The sequence below is a fragment of the Urocitellus parryii genome, chromosome 10, assembly GCF_045843805.1.
Source record: "Urocitellus parryii isolate mUroPar1 chromosome 10, mUroPar1.hap1, whole genome shotgun sequence".
In the NCBI taxonomy this organism is placed as follows: Eukaryota; Metazoa; Chordata; class Mammalia; order Rodentia; family Sciuridae; genus Urocitellus; species Urocitellus parryii.
In genome coordinates, this window is record NC_135540.1 from 22,854,071 (window position 1) to 22,877,306 (window position 23,236).

Here is a 23,236-nt window from a genome sequence, read left to right on the forward strand (position 1 = left end):
CCTGTCATGGGCCCCTGAACCCAGTCCCCACTGCCCACCAAATGCACCAGTCCTCAGATGTCAGCTGAATTCCCCGTGGCTTCCTGCACTCTCCCAGCCCACAGAGAACGCCTCCAGTGGGCAGGTCGTACCTACCACACCCTGAGGAGCGCTGGACAAGCTCACAGGAGTCCCCTGGGTTTGTTCACCCACAGAAGCACACCGTGGCTACTGAAGAATGTGAAAACGATTTTTCCCTGTCAATACAGAATTTTAAATAGCTCTTTCTCTCTTAGTTCTGATATTTCTACCTAAAAGTTTACATTAAAATATACCAATAAGCCAGGTGCAGTGGAGCACACCTGCAATCCCAGCAACTCAGGAGGCTGAGACAGGTGGATCAACAGTTCAAAGCCAGCCTCAGGAACTTTATGAGACACTTAGCAACCCAAGGAGATCTTGTCTCTAAATAAAATATAAAAAAGGGCTGGGGGTGTGGCTCAGTGGTTAAGCATCCCTGGGTTCAATCACTGCTACCAAAAAGAAAAAAAAAAAAACAATAAAAGAACTTGAAAAGGAGAAAGCAACCTAATAAAAAGGTCTAAAAGAGCAAACTTAAGAAGGCATATAGGACGGCAAACAAGCCTGTGAAAAAGATGTTCGGTGTCATTTAGGCATCAGAGAAATGCCAGCTGAACCCAAAATGAAATTTACTATATAACTACAATAATGTCTGATTTAAAAAGACTGATTCTACCAAGTGTTGGAGAGGATAGAACAGACTGGAACTCTCACATATGCCCAGTAGAAATGTAAAATATCACAATTACTTTGGGAAACAATTTGATAGTTTCTAAAAACTAAAACCTACACCTACCAAATGATCCAGCCAATTCGACTTCCTGTATCTTCTGCAGAAAAAATTAAAGCATATGTTCATGCAGAGCAAACCTGTACAGTGTATTTGTGATTGCCAAAACTGAAACAACCTAAATGTCCATCAACTATAGGTAAACTGAAGAACACGAGGTGGCAGAGGCACAAATGGAATGCTACTCAGAGATAAAAAGAAAGTTAACTAACCCCTTATAGAGCAACGTGGATGGATCTCAAGTGCATTATGCAAAACGAAAGAGGCTGAAATCAAAAAAGCTACATGAAAAAAATTATTCCACTTATATAACAACCTAGAAAATGTAAAACAATAGAGGTGATAGGACACACATAATAGTCACTAAGGTTTAGGGTGAGGGGAGGGCTGGATAAGAGGTGGCCACACAGGGGACATTGGCAAGTGAGGAAACCACTCTGCATCTTGGTTGGGTGGCGCCAACATGCCCACACATTTGGCAAAGCATGCAGAACCACATAACAAAGTGTGAATTTTACTGCTCATGAATTAAAATCAAATAACCTCAAAATGAAGACTTAGAGGTTACTAATTAGCTTAGAGTACACCATCACCAATTTACTTTATCATGTTGAGATGCAAAAAAGCAAGAACAGCATTTTTGATTATTTTATGAAAAATCCCAAAACTGTGCTGTTGGAGGTCAGAGCAATTTTTTGCTAAGCTCAGCAGAACCTGCTGTTATTTAATGATAGTTTTAGTAACATTACAAAATCACCAGTATTCATCTGCTCTTGCTAAACACAAACCCAGCCCGAGTCCCTCTGCCGTCGCACTCATGCCTTCCTTCATTCATGGGTGCATATGAACATCCACAACACACCAGACATGCGTTCCGATCCAGCAAATGTTCTAGAGAATCAGCACCACATAAAAATAAAGAAATAAATGGTATTGTGACCATCTACAACTGAAATAAGAAAAAAAAAACAAAAAACAGAAGGTGGTGTGTTAGAATGGAAGGAGAGGGTCAGCACATCACCTAAGATGGTCAGGGAAGGCCTTGCGAGTGGGTGACAGCTGAGCCAATCCTGCAAGGAGGAAAGGAGCAGAAACAAAAACCTGGAGGAAGAGATTCCTCGGCAGAGGGACCAGGCAATACAGGGGCCCACAGAAACCGGGGGCCTTGGTTCCTCTGAGCCTCAGGAAGGTCAGTGAGGAGAATGAGCAAGGAGGACACATAGTAAATACGGTCGTCAGGGGCCTGATGATTTAGTGCCTTACAGACCCTAAATTACTTTATGCTGCTCACAATGAGGATCCACCAGAGAGCTTTGTATCAGCCACATAATCTGATGTATGTTTTTAAAAGATCTGACTATTTCTCTCAGAACCTTCAGCTTTCTTCCCTACCTGTTCTTAATTCACCTTAGTTGTGTGGCCTCAGGTTAATCACCAATAGGATCTCCTGGTCAGTTTCCACGTTTGGAGAGGGTGATCCCCGCTGCCAGAAATTGCCCAAATCCACAGGTTCAACTGAGGAACTGCACATCCGACCGAGGCTAACTGCAGCTCCTTCCTGTTCTTACCTTCCCAGGACACGGTCCCCATCAATTCTCTCTCCTTCCCCCATTTACCATCTCAATGTCTGCCCAAGTCCACTGCCCTCTACATGTTTTACCTGATCCTGCCGTGTCTGTGTGCCAGCATTTCCTCCCTCCACCTCTTTTCTCTTTATGACCAAAACAGCAGTTCAGAGTCTATCCCTGCACCCCCACGCCTCAAGTTTTTCCTTTCCCGTGCTCACTTGCCTCTTGGCCAATCACACTCTGATGGCCATGTCCATGGCTCTACTGAATTCCTCCTTGAAAATCACCAGACCCCTCCTGTCTATTAGGTCTTATTCCTGGTCATCCCAACCCTATCATCAGGTTTTGGACCACAACATCCTACTGGAAGGATAACATATTCGGAAAGAAAAAGTGGAAAGATTCTACCCTGTCGTTACTACTTCGTATGATACTGAGGAAAGCGTGTAATTTCTCTGGGCTTTCGTTCCAGGATCAGTGCCCACAGTCGGTTGGATCTGTAGATATCCTTAGAGCCCTTCTAATTTGGAAATCCTAAGATTACATGATGCTTCACTGAGGCATCCATGACTCAGTGCTATCTTGATTCTCTAAACAATTCTCCATCTCCTTTACTGGGATGTGTGGCTCATCTTCTTAATGGGGTTCCATTCCTCCAAATTCTTAGTTAAGTGCATCCACATCAATCCCCTGAATTGCCACTGCTAAGAGGAGGCATCCCATACCTCCGGACCAACACTGCCTCCCATACAGAGAATGGTTCCAATCAGAAGTAGTTCTGGTACTTAAAACTCATGCAACCAAGATACCATCACTTCCTCTGCAAACCTCTTCTTGACTTCTTCATTTCTCCTAACTGCTCACCATTATCCATGACATGCCGTTTATGCTGATTTTCCACATGCTTTCTCCTTCCCCTTCCTTAACAAGTTGGTCCTAAAGTCATTACATAAGATGAAGGAGTGATCCTTCGTGGGCAGTAGAGAGTGGGCAGCTCTGGTGGCCTACAATGAAGTATCAAGCCCTAGAGTGGCTCTGACGTCCAATGAGGAGAGACACACAGGTGTTCTTGTGGTCTCACGCAGGGTATCTTAACCCAAGCAGGGCAAGGACAGTCTGGCATGGGGAGAGGAAAAAAATAGGTGGGGTGAGTTGGACATCTGATCTATGTGGATCCATGAACCAGAATGTGGCCTAGGACTGCAACCAGAGGAGAGCATCTGCAGAGGAGAGGCACCCCTTGAAGAAATGCTGGATTCCAGAACTAGGTCAGGAAAAGTGCAAGATGAGCCTAAAGCAGGAAAACAAGGAAGTGTCCAAAGAACAATGAAATCAAGGCAAAAGGACACAGAAACCAGCTTGAATGTGCTCCCCCTGGTTTAATCAGGAACAGCCTGGACATGGAAAATGAGGACAAACAGGCTCCAGCCCAGTGCACAGAACAAGCAACAATGATGCCACGCAGATAGAAATAAGTAAAAGAACAAAGTTTGAGGAAGAATGGGATGTTTGTACAGTTTCAAAGTACTCCTCCACAAAGTGTCTTCTGACTGGGAAAGGAAAAAGAGTTACTTTACCCTGGAGAACCGTGACACACAGCACCTCAACGGAGCAGAGGGAGTCTGAGTGGACAGAAATGGCACAAATGGAAATCACATGTACCTGGGAGGACGCAATAAAAATGAAGCATTGCACCTGTGATGGTCCTCAGGTGCACTGCACCACAGAACCAAACCACGGGTTAGCACACCATAAACCCAATGGAGGGACCTTCCACAAAATAACTGGCTTTTAAATCTTCAAGAGAAGCTATAGGGTAGGAGAGCATAACTAGACCCAATCTCCTTCCCATCACAAAAATCAAGTCAAAATGGACCAAAGACATAAGACCTGGGTCACTTCCATATGACCCAGCAATTCCACTCCTGGGCATATATCCAAAGGAAACAGACATAATAAAACTAATAAAAGACAACATAAAGAGAAATGCTTCATTCAAGACATTGGAATGGGAAAGGATTTTTTTTTTCCAAAAGCACAGGAAACAAAAGAAAACAAATAAATGGGATTACATCAAACTAAAAAGCTTATGTACAGCAAAGGAAACAATCCTCAGGGTGGAGAGACCATGGGAGAAAATACTAAGAACTACACATCTAATAAGGGGTTAATATCCAGAACACAGAAGAAACTCCAAAAGCTCAACAGGAAAAAAAAAAAAAAAAAAAACTTAATTAAAAAAGCAGGCAATAGATCTAGACACTTGTTGAAACAAGAAATACAAATGACCAAGAAGTATATGAAAGAATTTTCAACATCACCAATCATCAGAGAAGTGCAAATCAAAACCACAATGAGTTATCGCCTCCAGTAAGAATACTATTATCGAAAAGACGAACATTAACAAGTCCTGGTGAGGATATGGAGAAGAGGGAACTCTTGCATACCACTGGTGGGAACGTAAACTAGTACCCCCATTACAGAAAATAGTACAGAACTTTCTCAACATATTAAAAACAGAACTTCCATATGACCCAGCAATTCCACTCCTGGGTATATATCCAAAGGAAATGAAATCAGGATGCCTAAGAAGAAACTGCACCCCATGTTCACTACAGCACTGTTCACAAAAGCCAAGAAATGGAGACAGCCTAAGTGTCTCTAAACTGTGGAATGGATAAAGAAAATGTACACAATGGAATCAGACATGAGGGAATACTGTTCAGCTACAAAAAGCATGAAATTCTTTCATTTGAGACAACCTGGAGGGAACCACTGTGTTAAGTGAAATAAACCAAGCATAGAAAGACAAGTATCACATGATCTCACATGTGCAATCTTTAAAAAAAAAATCTCATAGAAGCTGAGAGTGGAGATAGCAGAGTCTAGGATAGGCACTACACTGCAGATTCTCTGAGCAAGAAGTTCTAGTGTGTAATTGCATAGTCAGATGACTATAGATGACTACATATCTCAAAAGCTAACTGAAAGGATTTGGAATGTTTTTTGCTATAAATAAGTGATTCATGTTAGAGGAGACAAATATGTTTGAACTTATTAATTAATGTATATGTGTATCATAATATTACATGGCATGTCATTAATATGCAGAATTTGGGGGGGAAAAAAAGTAGCCACAAAACCTAGAAAACACTGAGAAACTGTCCCAGAGTGAAACAGACTAAAGAGACAGGAAAACTAGGCACAACACACAGTTTGGAACTGGATTCTCACTTTGTAAAAAACATTAGGACACCTGGCAAAACCACGATGAGATGTAAAGGATAGACACCAGTAACGGAAAGTCAATTCCTTGGTTTTGATGGTGTTTTGTGGTTACATAAGAGTGACCTTATTTCAGGAGTTCTTTGTGATGGACTTCCAATTGCTTTGTGTGAGAACATGTGGGCATTTCATAAAATTTTTATACAAGAAAATAACTTCTACAAAAGTCTGTTCTGTAATTTCTCAAATCTGTCCCATTCTTTCCATTACCCCTGACATCCTTGTTCCCAAGAGCCTAGTTCCCACCCTCCTGCACAGTTGGGATCATTTCTTAGCAAGGCTCTGCGTTCTTCAAACTGACAAACAGTGTCCAGATAAGGGCTCCAGTGCCCTGCAGCTCACACCACCTGTCAGCCCCAACAATCAACTAAGTATGAATATCTTAGTGTAACTTTCAAGTTCAACTCCTTTCTAGTTCCCAACCTCCTTCTCCTCACGGCCCTCTCACAGCAGCCACACAACTGGACCGAAATGCACGCTTTCTGCACATCTCCAGGATTTTGCTCACCTAGCTCCCTCCACCAGGGAGTGCCCACTCCCTTGCACATTTTTCCAAGATGAAGTATAAACACCAACTCTGACCACACCTCCCTCCATTTTCCAACACTTGCCCATCTAATCTCTCCTTGTCAGTATACCCAAAGTTCACCTCACCCCTTACAAACCACATTTCATTCTGTCCGAAACCGTAATTTTTGTCTATTTGTCTCAACGACCCCTAATACAGATGGTGAAGTTAGCATACCATGGACAAATAAAAATTAAGTCATGGGCTGGGGTTGTGGCTCAGCAGTAGAGCGCTCACCTCGCATGTGTGAGGCCCTAGGTTCGGTCCTCAGCACCACATAAAAAATAAATAAAATAAAGATTGTGTCCAACTACAACTAAAACATAAATATTTTTAAAAATTAAGTCATAGCTAAAGTTATGAATCTAGATGACCAGTCATTATCTCACATTCTCTCCCTAGGGAGCTTTTTAAGAATTCAAGTTACTTTTTCTTCCTTAAGCTAAAGTTTTCTATTTCTAGTATAAAATATAAACAATGTTTACCTCCTTTCAACAGAGAAATCTGATGTTGCCTGTAACACTCAAAATCATAAATTCCAAGGTTTCTAGAGCATCAGTTAAGTAATAAGTACACATGTAATTATATTTTAATGTCACCATTACTCGACTACATAAAGAACAAAATAAGCTGCTTAAAACTGAAAACAAAGCCTATACCTTACAAGTTTAAAACCAGAAACCCTAAAGCTTAATACAAAGACAGTTATCCACTTAACATGCTTTTTTCTCAGCTTTCACTAATAAATCGTGGAATGCCATCCAGAGATATCCAAGTTAACAGCTATATTTAACTATTATCAAGAAGCCAATATTTTTCTCTTTGAATTTAGCAAATGAAAGAAAAATGATAATTTACTTAAAAACAGCCTGAAATTTTATCAGCAAATGAGCAGCATGAAACTAAAGCAGCAGTCAACAGCCAGGAAAAAAAGTAGTTTGGGGGTGAGGGAAATGGCATTGAACACTGAGTGTTGCTGTGAAATTACAGTGATCCACACAGCATCTGCTATCACTGTGACACTTAGGACAGAAAAGGTCGACACACCCACAATTTCAATATTGCAAAAGACGTCAAATCTATAAATGATAAATCTCCAGGTCCTGGTTTCAACACGTCCCTCATACAAAAACTGCCTCCAGGGGAAAAATTTGAATTTATCCTAAATGAAACTACAGTTTTTAATCTCAACTCTTCTCACTCCTTATGAATGAAGTAAACAGCTCTAAATAAACTAAGATTTTTAAAGATAAAAATTGGGCATACTGACATTTAAATCTAAGATATTTGTGATATTATAAGAAAAACTTATACAAAACCATAAACATAATGACTTGTCTAATATAAAACTCTAATGTTCTTCTATTTCAATAAAATTATCACCATTCTTCCCAGAAAAACCATCAGTGAATGAAAGTAAGTGAATTATCAGGAGAAGCAAGTCTCACTTAAAGACCGTTTCAAATACTATCCTGGAGAAATTTTAGGCACATTAGCAATTTCCAAAATCAAAATATTCTGAGACAAACAATAAGAAAGTTATGTGTCCTCCTTCCCAAATGATCTAAGTAATGCTGTAATGGTTTTATTTATCATCGTAAGCACCAATAGTCAAACACACATGCACACTCCCACAAAACCAACTATTCTTCCACAGTTTGCATTACATGGAGAGATGTGTATCTCCGTGGTTTATTCAGAAAGTTTACTAAAAGGGCAAAGTTTGCCACAAACTCCTTGAGTTCTGAAACTTTGGGTTTATCATAAAAAGTGAACTTTAAAACAAAAAAAAAGTCAGGGACAACTGAAAAAAAACTATTTTATTTACTGAACTGCATGTTGTTTAATAAAAACTATGAAAAAAATTCAGCACAAATTAAGATAAAAACCTAGTTCTCTTGAAGCCTATCAGATGATGCCCTTTGAAATAGTGAACTTTATATTCAGAAGTCTAAGTCAATGTTAGCACTGTAATGATGCTATCAAAGTGACTATGGTTATCACCATAAACAGCCAGCATTATGTCAACAGAAATAGCCTGTTTCCATGAAGGATTGTGTAAATAAAGAGAATGAGAATTCATAGTAAGTGTCAGGTTTTATAAAAGGAAAGATCTGATATTTTTCTTAAAAAAAAAGAGAACAACTGTTCGGTATATCAAGGAAAATAACAACTCTTCCTCACTTTTCCTTTAAAATGGCACATGACAATAACATCTTTCTATCCAGAGTACCCTGAAAACAACTGAGTGAAGCTTATGAGTCTCACTTGAAACCAGACTGGCCAATATGTTAAGGGATACTCTATTTTGATTCTTCAAAGGAAACTCCATGGCCAACCCGTACTTTTATCAAGTTCAACTTAGTTGAAAATGAAGAAACTGAGGCTGTTGGGAGAAACTGTGACTCACCCAGGAGGTCATGGAGTCAGTTTCCTTTGTGCCTGAGCTGGCAAAGGAACTCCCATCTACATGACAGAACCCAGGCCAGTGTCCACCCTCCGGGCTTTACATTCATTTCTGTCATAATTTACAATTTGGCACTCACTGGGAATTATTAATAGACAGATGACTTTCGTCAATGCTCTCAGAGAATGCCCCAAGACTGAAATAAAGACAACACACCCTTCACAGCCATTACTCATTACTGTCAGCCTGAAAAGTTAATCTAGGTGACAGTCATTTCTTACTTGGAAGAGGACACTCCTTCCTCAGAAGAATATCCAGTAAGACTAATACAAATATCATAATCACCTCTTTCTCCATTAACCTCCAAAAGGCCTGTGGCATTGAACAGACAAGTAGCTGTCAACTTCTGGGGCTCAAAAGCCTTTCTTCAGTACTGAGGATCCCAAAGAATCGGCTGCCAGTTACAGCTACTGATACTTACACACATTAGAAATTAAAACTAACTTCTAATTAGTTCCAATTAAATGAGAAATTAAAACTAGGATGTTAACACATTTAAAAATAAGTCATGCAACATAAACAGATGTTTATGAAAAACTGCACTATTTCCCCAAATGACAAACTTTAGTGACAAAGTCCTCCTTTTGTGTTTTATACTTTTTTGCAAGCCACTTAAGAGATCATAGCTGAATCTTAATCTATTTCTGCATTCACTCTATGGTGATATGCTCTGCTTCAAGTACATGGAGAAAATCTGGCCTCATGCATGTATGTTGCTGAAAAAGGAGAGACATATTTTAAAGGTCTTTTCCAATCACGGTAGATAGGAGTCTTTGATACTACAGTGAAAACTGATGGTGAGTTAAAGGTTAGTTGCAATGTGGAATCTGAAAATCAACATGTGTTATCACAAATCCACTGGTTTACTTCCATTTGGAGTGGGTCTTTACCAGTGCCTGATTCCTGACCTCATGAACTTCCTTGAAAAGATTTCTGAAAGCCACCAAAACACACCTTGAGATCTATTAAAAAACAGTCTAGAGTTCAACCTAAAGTCGAGAAGACCATTAAACCTAGACACATTTACACCCTACCTTGAGCCTTTATGACCTTTAACACTAATGTATTTAACATTACCTGAAATGGAGTGGCATCATCATAAATTAAGAAAGAGGCAAAAGGTTAGATTTTGATTTAAAAGATATAGAATAAAAGCTTGAATGAGGTTAAATTGATGATTCTATCACGGGGACTGAAATCTAGAAAAAGATCTATATATCCTCTGATCCTCTGATCATTTTTTTTTGTTCTGGAAATGATCAAAACAAATATGTTTGGATATGATCTACCTGGAAGGGTTGCAAAGAATTTACAAGAGATTTCAAATAACAGGCAAAGTTTGGTCATTAAAGATTTTGAAAAACTCACCTTAACTGGCATAAAACCCAGTATGCATGCAAGCAGCACAAAGCCCTTCAACCATATTAGCAAATTCAAAGAATTCTGGAATATCTAGAGGAGACAGACCACACTTCTGGTCACTGATTGTTATCTACCTGTCTACAGCTATGGTTTACTGAATCATCGGAAGGGGGTTCATGAGTCGAGTTTGAAAATAAGAATTAAAATAGGAGAAAATGAATAAACAACAAAGGTAAGAAGTAATGATTTTAGCTACTGCATTTCTCTGCTAATACTTATTAGAGAAAAACTTTTCAGCAAATCCATACTCTTTGAAACTAAAAAAGCATAAGCAGAACTTCATTAATACATGTGTGGTTCCTAACCATTAAAGAAAAATACCAGAGCTAATTTACAAAATATTTTCTTTTAACCAGAACTTGAATACTTTAAATATTTCTTAAAAGATTTTGTGAAATTTCCCTTTTCTTCATTTTATGAAAATGAAAAGAAACGGAAAGATTATGAAACTATTTAAAATAACAGCTGAAATGTATATAGTGCATACTAACATAACAGATGTCAAAGAACTTCCCATAAATTAACTCCTTTAAATTGTCTTACTCACTGGAAGATAGGTCTGTTTAATCCCAAATAAGAAAACTAAATCACAGAGAAGTAAAGAGATATACACAAGGACACAAACAATTGAGTGGCAGAACTGGAATTTCAACCAGGGCAATGATGCCTTTAGCCACCAAGATATCCTACCCCACTAACTCAATGAAACCATCACTTAAACAAAAATACCCACACTATGTGCAAAAATATCCTTCTCTGAAGATAAAACAAAACGTAAGCAGCAAAATACATGCTGAATTTGGTTCCGATATCAGCCACATTATCTTAGGTCTCGTGCTAAAGTTTGGAATATAAGAGACAGAATTAGACCATGATTAAAGAGCTCATGCTTTGGAGAACTATAAGAATGTACCCTTTATGGAATGCTTGCATCTATAAAAATGAGAGGAGCAAGGTTTGAGTCAATGATGAGAAAAGAATGCACAAACGAAAGATTTAGGTTTGAAAGAAATCCAGTAAAGGAGAAAGATGGAAGAATACAGGTTAAATTCTATCTTATTAATGGAATGGACATACTTTTCACAAAATAGATTTTTAAAGAAAAATATTCACATAGTCCATGCTGCCAAAGGAATGAACTATATCTAGAAAACCAATTCTTTATATATTCCACAAAGGGATCATTTATGACAGCCATGTAATAAAAACGGTACTGAAGCAAAGTCCAATGTGAGTATTCATTGCATAACTCAGAACCACCCTTTACAGTCATCTAAAACTTCTTCCTTGTTTTTTCTAAATATATACAACATGCTATCTGCAACAAAGAGAGCCAAGAGATATTTTACAGTAAATAAAGTATGTCTCCTTACAGCTCTGAAGAGTTATAAATATATCAATTCAAAACTATGGTGACATATTTCACTTCCAAGAAAGCAAGATTGTCCACCTAGTAATTTTAGATGTGCTGAATCTTTAAAAAACCCTCAACAGTTAAGGAAATGATTTATTTGCATTGAAAACCACAACTTTCATATGAAGAATCTACCTAGAAAAGGGTGGGAAGGAGGGACGTTTGTACCTAACAAATTGGGGTTTTCATTTTTCACAACCAAGAAAGTGATACAAAAATTTTTTAGAAAGACTAAGACCATAAAGAAAATAATTTGATGCAGTTTCAGTGAACCAGAAAACAGCTAAAGGGAAAAATATATATCTAGCATTTGTCTACTAAAGTAAATATAGTAACTGGTGTGGAAAATGAACGTTTTCCAAAAATCTAAAACAGACAATGGCGGGACACCTATACATGCTCCTACAAAGTCAACAGGGATATTTTCTAGAAGATTTTAAGAATGTTCGGTACCTCTACATCAGAAACGTTATACCATTATATCAACAAGCAAAGGGGAGGACTAGAAAAACCATTGTAAAAACAAAAATAAAACAGTAATAAATTCAAATGTAATAAAGCTAAAGCTAACCTTCAACATTTGATAGAGACATGATTTAAAAAAAAATAGAGAGGGGGAAAAAAAAACACACTTACCTTGACACGTTTTCTGGAATGTATTCTAGGACCGGATATCCATCACTTCTTCTAGATGACAGATCACCGTGTGATTTCCATGACTCCACTAAAGTACTGACAGGAGGAAAGGAACTCAGGTGTTGGAAAGATTGGTCTCTAGCAGATCGTGATAAAGATATTGTACCTTGAGCACCAATCCTGTAGTGAAAGGACTGTCCGCTGGAATTCACACCAACAATGGCAGATGAAGGGATGCTGGCCTCTGGGTAATAACTCCCATCATCTGGTTCTTGCTTAATCCCCATTGGGAATCCACTGCCTTCACAGTTACCATCAAAGCCGGGCACAGGTGGTCCTAAAATTCCTGATAGGGAGTAATAGTCTTTATCATCCATAAAGGAAAAATATGAGCCATCCATAAATGGAAATGGGTTTACTGTTGGGTTTCCTTTGAAAGAGGTGCCTGAACATGAGTGCTTGGTTGATTCTTGCTTTATTGGTACTGAGAACGGAGACTCAGAATTGATTTTGCTATTTCCTCCTAGACAGGAGCTGCTAAAAGCTCCATCTGGTTCTGGCTTTATGTACTGGACAATGTTGAGCTGGCCAGTCACACCATTTGAGATGGCATTCTCGACTTCCTCGGTCTTCGGAAAAGGGACCTCGTGAGCACCTTTCTCGTGTGTGTCTGGACTGGGAACCACATCCCGGGTTGCACCGGCTCCAGCAGAGGTGCCAGAAGCAGGGTAGCTGAAGGCATTGTTTATAGGGCTGCAGATGGATCCCACAGTACTGGCTGTCGGGCTCGAAAGCGTGGATCTGTTATTCGTGTTGGAAGGGCTGGAAACAGAGCACCTTGAGTTATTGAGATTTGCAGGGCTGGACACCGAGGAGCGCAGAGTGGCGTTATTAGGACTGGAGACTGGAGATTTTACGCTGCAGTGACTGGGAGGGCTGGAAATTGGGGATTTCATGCTACTCAACGGACTTGAGAGAGGAGAGCCCACGTTGCTAGCATGTGCGGGGCTGTGCGACCGGGAGCTTCTGTTTTCAACGTTAGGGGAGCACGTCAGAGGAGTTCCTTGGGTGATGGGGCTGTGCACTGAGAAACTGCCAAAGCTGGTGGTGGTGGAGGACACGGAGTTGATTCCAGCAGGGCTGCAAACTGAAGATGTCATGTTCAGAGGGCTGCAAACAGAGGGGCTCTTGTCATGACACATGATAGGGCTTTTAACAATGGCACGCATGACCCCACCGTTCATGGAGCTCCCAGAGTCAGACATAAATGATCTCAAGGGCCTGCTCACACTACTTAGAGTGGAAGGACGATGGCCATTCTCTTTGTAAAACTTCACCAGCTGTTCCACATTTTGGTAAATCTTGGCTGGGCTCACGCTTCCTTGTTGGTTCTGCTGATCAAAGGCGTAGTCAGCATCTCGTACAGAATCCATGTACAAACCCATGGACTCGGCTACTGTGGCTGAAAGCTCCTTCGATTCCAGCTCGGTTTTAATGTCAGATGTTAAAGTCCCAGACCGATTATTGTCTTGCTGAAGGCAGGGGAGTAGTTCGTGTTTTTCTTTGCTGCTTCCTTGAGTACTGCTGTTTGGAATAGCACCGGAAACACAGCTTACGTTGACAATCTCCATGTAGTTACTCTCATCGGTCCTCTCTGTGGGTCCCAGGGAAGAACGCTCCACAGCCTGAGAAACTTGACTCCACCGCCTTTCCATATCTAGACCTTCAGGGAGACTGTGGTAGCCTTTGGTCTCCATAGCTAACAAATAAATTTATATTAAAATGTCAGAATTAGTTAGAAAGTGATTATGCTAACAATCATTCTAAAATTGCATTACATATGCTACACATGCTCGGTCTACTTATTATAAGCAATAGTTCTCATTATATTAAAACTTACCTTCTTGGGTGCTGACATAACAGAATACTGACTAACTTCCTCAGAAGCCAAAATAAGAAACTGATCATATAAAACTACTTTGCATCTAAATTTAATATTTGCTCTAATATTTGCCTTTAGATTTTGTGATGAATATTTAACTTACTTGAATATTAAACAACATTAAAATAACCCTGGAAAGTGATGAGGCAGTCAAAAGAGAAACAGAATTTATCAAGGTGGGGTGATCTGCCTGAACTCAGAGACGGTGAATAAAGTTGGGCTTGCAACTCAGTCTTCTGACTCCAGTGCTATTGGGAATCTTTTGATCATATGGAAGTTGCCTGCCATATCTAATACATGGCCTTGTTAAAAACAACATGGAAATGCAAATAAATTCACTCAACAAAGGAAATAGAGTAAAGGTGGCAATAAACATACAAAAATGAAGGATGTCTAGCAGTACGGGCTTACACTGCAAACAGGGGTGGATTTTTTTTAAACATAGGATTACTGAAATATTTTATCCTGAATTCTATTATTTTAGTCAGTCTTTTCTGTAAACAAATAAACTTTAACAAGTATAAACTTACCCAACTTAATTATCATAGGAAAATAATTTATTTTTTTAATTTTAAGACTTTCTTAAGATAATTAGTGATGAGGATGATTTGGTGTCAATTCTGAAAAGCAAAGGCTTATATACCTCAATTGAGTTTGTCCTCAGATCAGAGAGGCTGTATGACAGCTCAGGAATGCCAGGGTTCTTCACTATATTTCAGTACTGGCCAGGACTCTGGCATGAACCTTCCCCTAGTGGTCTCTCTGCTAAAAAGACTCCCTAAGGCCAGATGCTTTTATTCTCCACAGTGAAAGGAGGGAAATCTAAAGGGATCCTAAAAATTTTAAGCCATTCATTCACTCAACAGCATTTACCAAGTGCTTGCTATATCCTGTGCCCAAGACCAGGCACTGAAATGGTAGTTGTAAATGAACAGGCATAGTCTGGGTGCCCAAGGAGACCAAGGATTGTTGTAGATATCATCATATCATTAGTTCTACTGGGTATCAGTTCCTGGGTAGATAATGGGCTGGGTTTATAAAATTCTTGTGTACTATATAATTCAATGTGATATTATAAAAGTCTTTTACATTTACTAACTCTTTTATCCTTACAAACAACCCTATACGATGGGTGAAAATACTATCTAAATAATACAAGTGGGAAAACTGAGGCACTGGCCACACAGTTAAGTGGCAAAGCTGGTTTCTCAGCCTTGACAGATTTTGGACCAGATGATTCTTGTGGCCGTCTGTCCTATGAATTATGACATCTTTAGCAGTATCCCCAATCCCTACCCACTAGATGCCATGAACATGAACCCTTTCCATTCCTGATAACCCAAAATTTCTCCGGACAATACCAAATATCCCCAGGGGACAAAAATCACCCCTGGTTGAAATCACCACTTTAAAGAAACATTTTACAGAAAATTAACTCATGTGCCAAAATTTTTTTCTGGATGCGTTTTTCCAGTCCTTTTAAGTCTAAATCATCTCCGACTGAAGGATCCTGCCATTTCTGCAGTTTTGTACATGAGCTTCCTTTAGGCTCCACCTCTTTTACCTTCCATCCTCCCTACTAAAAAAAAATAGAGACCAGGAAGTCCTTCTACAGAACTCATATTAGATTCCATTGAAAAATGACCCTACCAAATAAGTTAACATTAGATATCACAAGGCTCTATAATGAAATTTAATGCCCAAATTGTCCCGAGTATTATAATTACCTCTGACTTTTCTGTATTTACTACTAGATGTTAAGTTCTGAGATGACAAACTATCAATTTCAATACTATGTCCCCGATGAATATTAAAGCACAAATAAAAAATGTTAAACTATTATACGATAATCAATACTTAATTTGAGAACATTAAAATCTACCAACTATGTAGCATGCGTTCACTTAAAGAACATTATTCTATGAATTCCTAATCAAAAATCAATTACAAACAGTGAGAAAATAAATCACAAAAGTTGAGATATTATCAGGTAATTTCAGCTAAAAAATCTGGTGTAGATAAAAACCAACTAAAGTTGAACATAAAAAATAGTGTATGGGAACCCAAATGGGTAATACTGGACTTTTCTACTCACTGGAAAAACTATTTAGCTATAGCCACAGGTTGAAAATATTAAATATGATATGCTTCCTGTATCTAAAAATATTGTTTTCCCCACACCAAAGGTGAATGAAGGTACAGATATTTTAGGTTCAAATTCATTGCATGCCTATTTGCGTCTAAAACAGAACACTTTGTGTGTATCTCACTCCCTTCACACCCCAATTCACACTGACTTCCTAGTACACTGCATCACCATCTACCCAAAGGCCTAGAAGTTATCCTTACCAAAGGGCCTCCACTGGCACACTCTACTACCAGGGCCACAGCCTTATTCTCTCTCTGGGGCCTACCCTGAGTCTGAAGGAGGATCCCACCCAGATGATATTCCAAAAAATTCGTTCTCCCAACTGTCTTTTGGGAAGATTGGTCACTCATTGCTCTCTTGAGCTCTCGTACAGTAAAATGTGCATTTCTAGAACCTTGGGGACATTCTACAATGCAGAAGTCACTTTACTTTTTAATCCAGCATTCCCTAAATAATTTGGCTACTGACACCCTTTCTTCACAAAACACCTACTAATACTCTGAAGGGCGCTTTTCATCACTCTGCTCTAAAGCACAAGCCATATGCCAGCTCTATAAGGCTATTATGAAGATTCAAAGAGAATCTCTATGAGACCCTGAGCCAAGGACTATCTTAAAGCAGACTCTATAAGGAAGCAGCTTATCAGCTAACATCAGACAGCTGATCACAACTTTCCAAGTCCTGTTTCACTAGCCCTGAACACTCTGAGCAATATCATAAAGCAGCCTATACTTCACTATGTTATTGAAAGGACTATCATTTAAGAATTTGCCAAAGGCTTTGCTGAAATCTAAATTAGATTTGTTTAAGGTATTCTCATTTGCCAACCTCACATAACTCTCAAAAAGGAAACAGAGTAAAGGTTGACAATAAACACAAATAACAGAGGAGATCAAGCATCTGGGTGGCTTCCACTGCAGTTGAGGTCATTTTTTAAAAAAATTATTGAAATATTTCATGCTGAATTCTTCCTATTATTTTAATTGGTCTTGTCTATAAAAATGGATCATGTTAGAAATTCATTGCCTATGTTGTCCTGGAAACCTAAGTTGTCTTTTTAGAATTAGCATAATGAGGGGCTAGGGTTATGGCTCAGTGGTAGAGCACTTGCCTAGCATGTGTGAGGCACTGGGTTCGATCCTCAGCACCACATAAAAATAAATGAATAAAACAAAGGTATTGGGGCTGGAGAGATAGATCAGTTGGTAGAGTGTCTCGTATGCACAAGGCCCTGGGTTCAATGCCCAGCACCACAAAAAAAAAAAAAAAAAAAAAAAAAAAAAGGTATTGTATTCATCTACTGCTAAAGAAATTTAAAAAAAAAATAATTAACATAATGACCATGGCTTGGGCATAATTTCAGTCAACCTGAACATACTAGTGAATACTGAAAAAACTAGCTGATGACTATGATCCTAACAAAACTTAATATCCAGAAAGTAAAGAGAAAGTTTTTGATACTAAAGCATAAAATGAAGCAGAGAGGAATATACATACACACATTCATATACATACATAAACACACAGATATAAATTTGCATAAAAATAAGTCTTGCATGCCTTATAATGCATATTATGTGGGGGCAAAAATCCTCATACACCTTCAATTTTGATGTAAATGGCCTCCCCCAGGACAAAAGAACATTTACATTGTAAGGAAAAGCCTGATGGAGGTTCTATTTTAAGGCATATAAAAGCTCTTAAACACTATTTTTATACAGGAAAACCTGACTTCAAATTTTCATGTCTTATAGTCCATGTGAAATTACCCTTTTCCATAAGGAAGTAGGTTCCCCCCCCCAGGAATATAATTAAAGATCCTTAGGAATTTGTATTTTATCTCAAAACAGTTTCACTTTTCTTATCCCCCCACATAGTCCCATTTTAACAGCATCATTTTCTATAGTTATTTCACTATCAGATACCACTTAATGACTAAGCCTTCAGAAATTCATAATCACCATTAAGTTACACAGCTGTAGAAGTTCAGTATATATTAACCATCTTTTGTCATTCACTCTTAGAGAACTATTACTTTCCTCTCTTTTAAAGATAAGGTAAATGAAAGACATCTGCCCAAGGTCACCTAAGAGAGCTGGAGAACCAGTTAGAATTAGGCACAACTGATTTCTATTCACTCACCTAATTCTCTGGGCCACCTGATCTTTCCAAAATCCCCCAACAAAACTATGCCTCCCTTTAAGTAAAAAGCTCCACTTTTAGATTTTAGATTTTATTTTCAAAACTTCAAGCCTTTCCGCGATAATGCCATGTCAAACATGAAATTAAAACTTCACAGATGGAGAATGCTGTTATCGTTCCTATGTAAATATCCTCAATAACAGCACCTAGAGAAATGGCATTACAAAATGTTAGGAAGCAATTTGTTGCCTTTAAAAGTCGGAGGTGCCAAAAACTCCTCTGCTAGCAAAAGTTTTCCTAACTCCTGTGCACTAATAAATAATTAAAACTGATGGTGCCATAATCATTATGATTTAAACTTGATCTTTCAAAAATCAATAGAAAAGCCACGCACCTAAAATTCGGCGCGTCAAGGATGCCACCAAAAGAAGATTCATACCTTCTCCCCTGCCCTTAGAATTCCAAAGGATCACAGAAAACATAGCCGACCTCAAGAGTTTGGGGGAATATTAGGGAACGGGAAATGCACGAATTTCCAGAGCCCCTTTCATACGGGATCTATTATCTCCTTCAACTGCCCTTTTTTCCGCTACACCTCCGGCCGAGATTTGGAAGCTTCCGCAATTGATAGAGGAAAGAAATATTATTTCAACGTCCTTTAAAATTTGTACAAGGAAAACGATCTGAAATTCATCTTTGGGGAAACAGAAGGGTGGTAGACCTCCCACAGCCAAAGGCGGTTAAAAGCTGCTCGTTAGAGGGCATTTATCCAAAGTGGCCAAACTTTCCCAAAATAGTCCTCTGGCGGCCAAAGGGGGGAAAAAGTGGAAAACCAAAACAAAACAACAAGCACACAGCACCATACTGACTGTGCCTCCGGATTACGCAGCCACTTCTCCCTGCGAAGTGCACGCACCCGCGCCGCGGCCGCACGCCTAGCAAGGCAAGAGGCGGCCCGCTGCGCACCCCTACACACCTGCCTCGGCCAGGGTCCGTCTCTCGCCGTCTACCTGTTGCAGCGCTTGCCACCTCCAGGACACCCCTGCTGCGGAGCCCCCCTAAATCCAACCACATCCAGGCCAGCGAGTGCCGCCCTCCCTGCAGCGGGAGAGCTCGAGGCAGTAATGCTCTTGCACCCAGGTGACTGCACGGGTTTCCTCTGAGCAGCCTGAAGTTGGCTCGCGTCTCCGGGCCCAATGACACCCCGGGCGGAGAAGCTGAGAGGAGGGGGCAGGGCCAAAGCGGGCAAAAGGGGGAGAGAGGGCGGGCATAAGCCCGGAGGGGGAGTTGGCCAACTGGAGAGCCGGTCCTTTTAAAAACGGGTCACATGTCCAGATAAAGTTCAGGTTGCTATCCCGCCCCCCTGAGCCCTTCCCATTGGCCCGAAGGGAAGCAAGGCTCCACGCTGCACGGGTCAGGCGGGCTTCTCATTGGACAATCTTAGCTGTCAGTCACGGGGCGGGCGACATGACTGATACAAAGTTGCTGCGACACAGCCTGGACTCGGCAGCTTCCTTAAAGCCGCAGCGGCGGCGGGCGCTTGGGGGTCCGGACGGTGATTTTGACACCAGAGACCTATCCCGGCTCTGCCCCCCGACCCCCCTCGCTTGACCGCCCCAAACCTGCTCTTGACTAACCAGCTCTCCTCCTGGCCGACCCCAGGATACCTGGAGAGATGTGAAAAGTGTAGTGACGCGGAAGAAGTCGGGTTTTTCCGCGAGCAGTCAAAGTGTTATCCCCTCTGGCTCTCCACCTGCAGCGCCAGGTGAGCGGCAGCCGTGACCCCAGTGCCGCCCACAGCGTCTGCGCACAGGGGAAGACTCCGCGTGGGCTTCAGTAGACCCCAAGGTTCCTCTCCCCGCCCCCTTCCTCGGTCTCCTGAGTTACCTCTCAGCAGAGCAGCCGCAGTCTCCACTGCCAGCGAGCAAGAGGATCACGTTCCCACTCGATTTGAATTTCCTTGTTTTAACCGTGCAGAAAAGCGGGTGATTGCAGTGCAGCCAAAGCCCTTTAAACACAGCCTTCCTCCCACCCTACCCCACCCCCACCAAAAAAAAAAAAGTGCCAGGGTCAAGAGCTGCCGCTCTCCTTCCTTATAATTTTGTTGCTGTACTTAACACTTTAGTATTGGATTTTTCCACTAGTTCAATATGAAATAGGGCTTACTATGAGTATATTCACTTTATATTGGGTGGAAGGGGTGCATATAATCGGGACAAACATGCAGGAGGGAGGAAAGGAACCAAACTGTTTTCTAAGGATCGAGAGTCTGCACCAAGAATTTTCGGTTTCCCTCCAACCGCCCCCACCTGGATTCTCCTCCCGCCCACCCAAACGCTGCCGTTACTAAGCAGAAGGATGGGCTCCTTAACTTTAATTTCTAAGGACTTTTGGGCTCCTCGTATGAGGCTCCGTTTTAGGCTCCCGGTTGGCCCAGAGTCAGCATCAGTGACGTACACACCTAAATCTGGTCCCCCGGCCCTTGGCGACCCGCAGGCCGGCGGCGGCAGCTGTGCAGCTCCCGCCTCACCCTTGCTCCGCGCTGGCCAAAGCAGTGAGGGAAGGAGGGCACCCTGTGCCCAAAGGCCCCTCCTCTTCTTACAGTTAGTTAAGCTTCGGGATTCCGGACCCGAACCCGGGGAGACTCGAACTCTCAGCCGCGCCAGTCGGGAACTCCGGGAGACAGCAGCGGCACCGGCAAGCTGGTCCTGACCCCCTACTCCAGTACTGCCCCCCGCGCTCCTGCAACCAGGAGTCCCGGCCGAGCGTTCCAACTTTCCCGCGGGGCCCGCCGTCACGCGCGCTCTCCCCGCCCGGCGGGCAGTCGGGCATCGATCGTGTCCTGGCCGCGCGCGAGCGGCGGGCAGGAGCAAAGGGAGTCCCAGACCTAGGGCCAGGGCGTGCGAAGCAGCGGTGGCGGCTCAGCCAGCGTTGCCGAATTATTCATTATTAAAGGAAAGGACGTGTCTCTTTTACTAAGTTTTCACCTCCTTTGGGGAGGGCTGATCTTGCCCTGGATCTCAGCTTCTTGCAAAATCTAGGTTAGAACCGTGCAGGGGCAGCCGCGGCTCACGCTCGCCGGCCGCCCAGCACCCTTGCCCCGAGGCGGCCCAGCAGGCATCTCGCCTCCAACCCGCAGCCCACCTCCGTGCGCCAACCCGCGCCCTCTGCCCTCTGCACGGACCCTGCCTTCCCTGGGGCCGCTCCCGCACTCTTCGGGCCCCTTTCTGCCGCCGTCAGCGCAAAGTGACTGTCGCTGCACTCACCTTTTCTAGGACATGGTGGGGAGGCTGGGGCGGAGGGAGAGGGGCAGCGAGACTCCCGCCGCCGCCACTGCTGCCGCCACTAGCAAGTCCAATATTAGCTGGCCGGCTGTGAGGATGGAGAGGATGATAATCCCGGCAGTCACCCTACTGACGGTGGGTAGAGCAATGGAGCGATAGTGTGGTTACCCTGCAGGAGGTGGCGAGTCAGCGGCGCCAAATCGCGTTAGAGGGGGCCGCGGGCACACGCTCGCCCCCAGCAGCGGCAGCCGGGCCTCAGGCGGTCCCCTCTCCCGGGGCTGCTTGTCCGCCGGCGTTGACGGTGTTGGCCCTGGGAGTCAGCCAGTCCGGCGGGATGATCCCGCGCACGCTGCCCAGCAGCGCGGCTTTCCGCGCCCCCTCCCAGGGCCTGGGGTGGCCGGTGACAGCTCGGCGGCCGAGCGTGAGCGAGTGTGTGTATGTGCGTGTGTGTGTGAGAGAGAGAGAGATTGAGAGAGACAGTGAGAGAGAGAAACGGGGGGGGGGGCGGCCGCAGGGGGAGCCCGCGGCGCCACAGCCCACTGCCTGGGTCACACCCTCACTAGCAGGAGGAGGTAGCCCGGTGTCGGACCACCAGCTGGTGGGAAACAGGGCTGAGGGCACCGGTGGCCGCCCTCCCAACCCCAGCCACTGACAGCAAGGAGGCCGAGGGAAAAGGGAACCCAAATGCACGTACCCCTTCCTCCCCTTTCTGCGTCCCCCCAAAGTCCGGCCCTAACCTCTAGCCGGGTCTCAGGTGCAGTTCCCACCCAAGGTGGTAATCAAGGGCCGAGGACCACGGGCCGGGGGCAGGAGGGAAAAGTTTCTTTTCCTGCTCCCCCGCTGCCCACCCCAAGAGGCTGCTCCTCTCCCCGCCTCTCCCGGGCTCGCCGTGCCTCTGCCCCACCCCCACCGTGGGGGGGGCGCCGAGGAACGACCGGGTGTCTGCGCGCGGGGGCGTGTAGGAGAGTAGAGAGGAGCGGCGGCCGCCGCCGGTCCCCTGGCTCTGACGGCGAAACAGACGCCGGTGGCGGCAGCCGGGCTGAGCGAGCCCAGGAAGGGGCCGAGCGCCAGGACCCCTCCCTCGCCGCGTTCCGCGCGCCCCCGCGTCGCCCCGCGCGCCCCCGCGCCCTCGCGCTCGCCCAGGCAGACACCTACGCAGATGCGAAAGTGAAAGGGGGGCGGTGGAGCCTGGCGGGGTGGCGGCGGACTGCGCGCGGGCACGCGGCGGGGGGCGGAGGAGGGACCCGGGAGCTGCGATCCCGGAATTCTCCCGCGCCCGCCGCGCTGCGGGTCTGTCTACAGCGTCCTCACTCCGGAGCCTCTCCAAAGTCCCACATCCCCAACCCCAGACACACTAATCCCCCTCAACTGGAGCGATGTGTGCGTGTGTGTGTGTACGCGCGTGTTCACGGGCACTCGCGGGTATGCGAGATAGCACTTCTGCCCGATTCGTCTACCGCGCCGTTGCCCACACCTTCGGGTGGGAGATTGCAGGGCGCGGGGAAGACT

General features: G+C 43.2%; 1 protein-coding gene across 2 annotated transcripts in view; it reads right to left on the minus strand.

Moving 5' to 3' along the window:
* Positions 1–19,680, minus strand: part of Nr3c2 (nuclear receptor subfamily 3 group C member 2) — a 324,444-nt gene extending 304,764 nt beyond the window's left edge. The window contains exons 1-2 of one of the 2 annotated variants that reach the window (XM_026392708.2): positions 19,420–19,680; positions 12,211–13,969 (exon numbers count right to left, since the gene is read on the minus strand). In XM_026392708.2, coding sequence (XP_026248493.2) covers positions 12,211–13,967 — 1,757 coding nt within the window. In that variant the 5' untranslated portion in view covers positions 13,968–13,969; positions 19,420–19,680. The remainder of the gene's footprint in view (positions 1–12,210; positions 13,970–19,419) is intronic. The other variant, XM_026392707.2, reaches the window with a different exon arrangement.
* Positions 19,681–23,236: the final 3,556 nt, after the last annotated feature.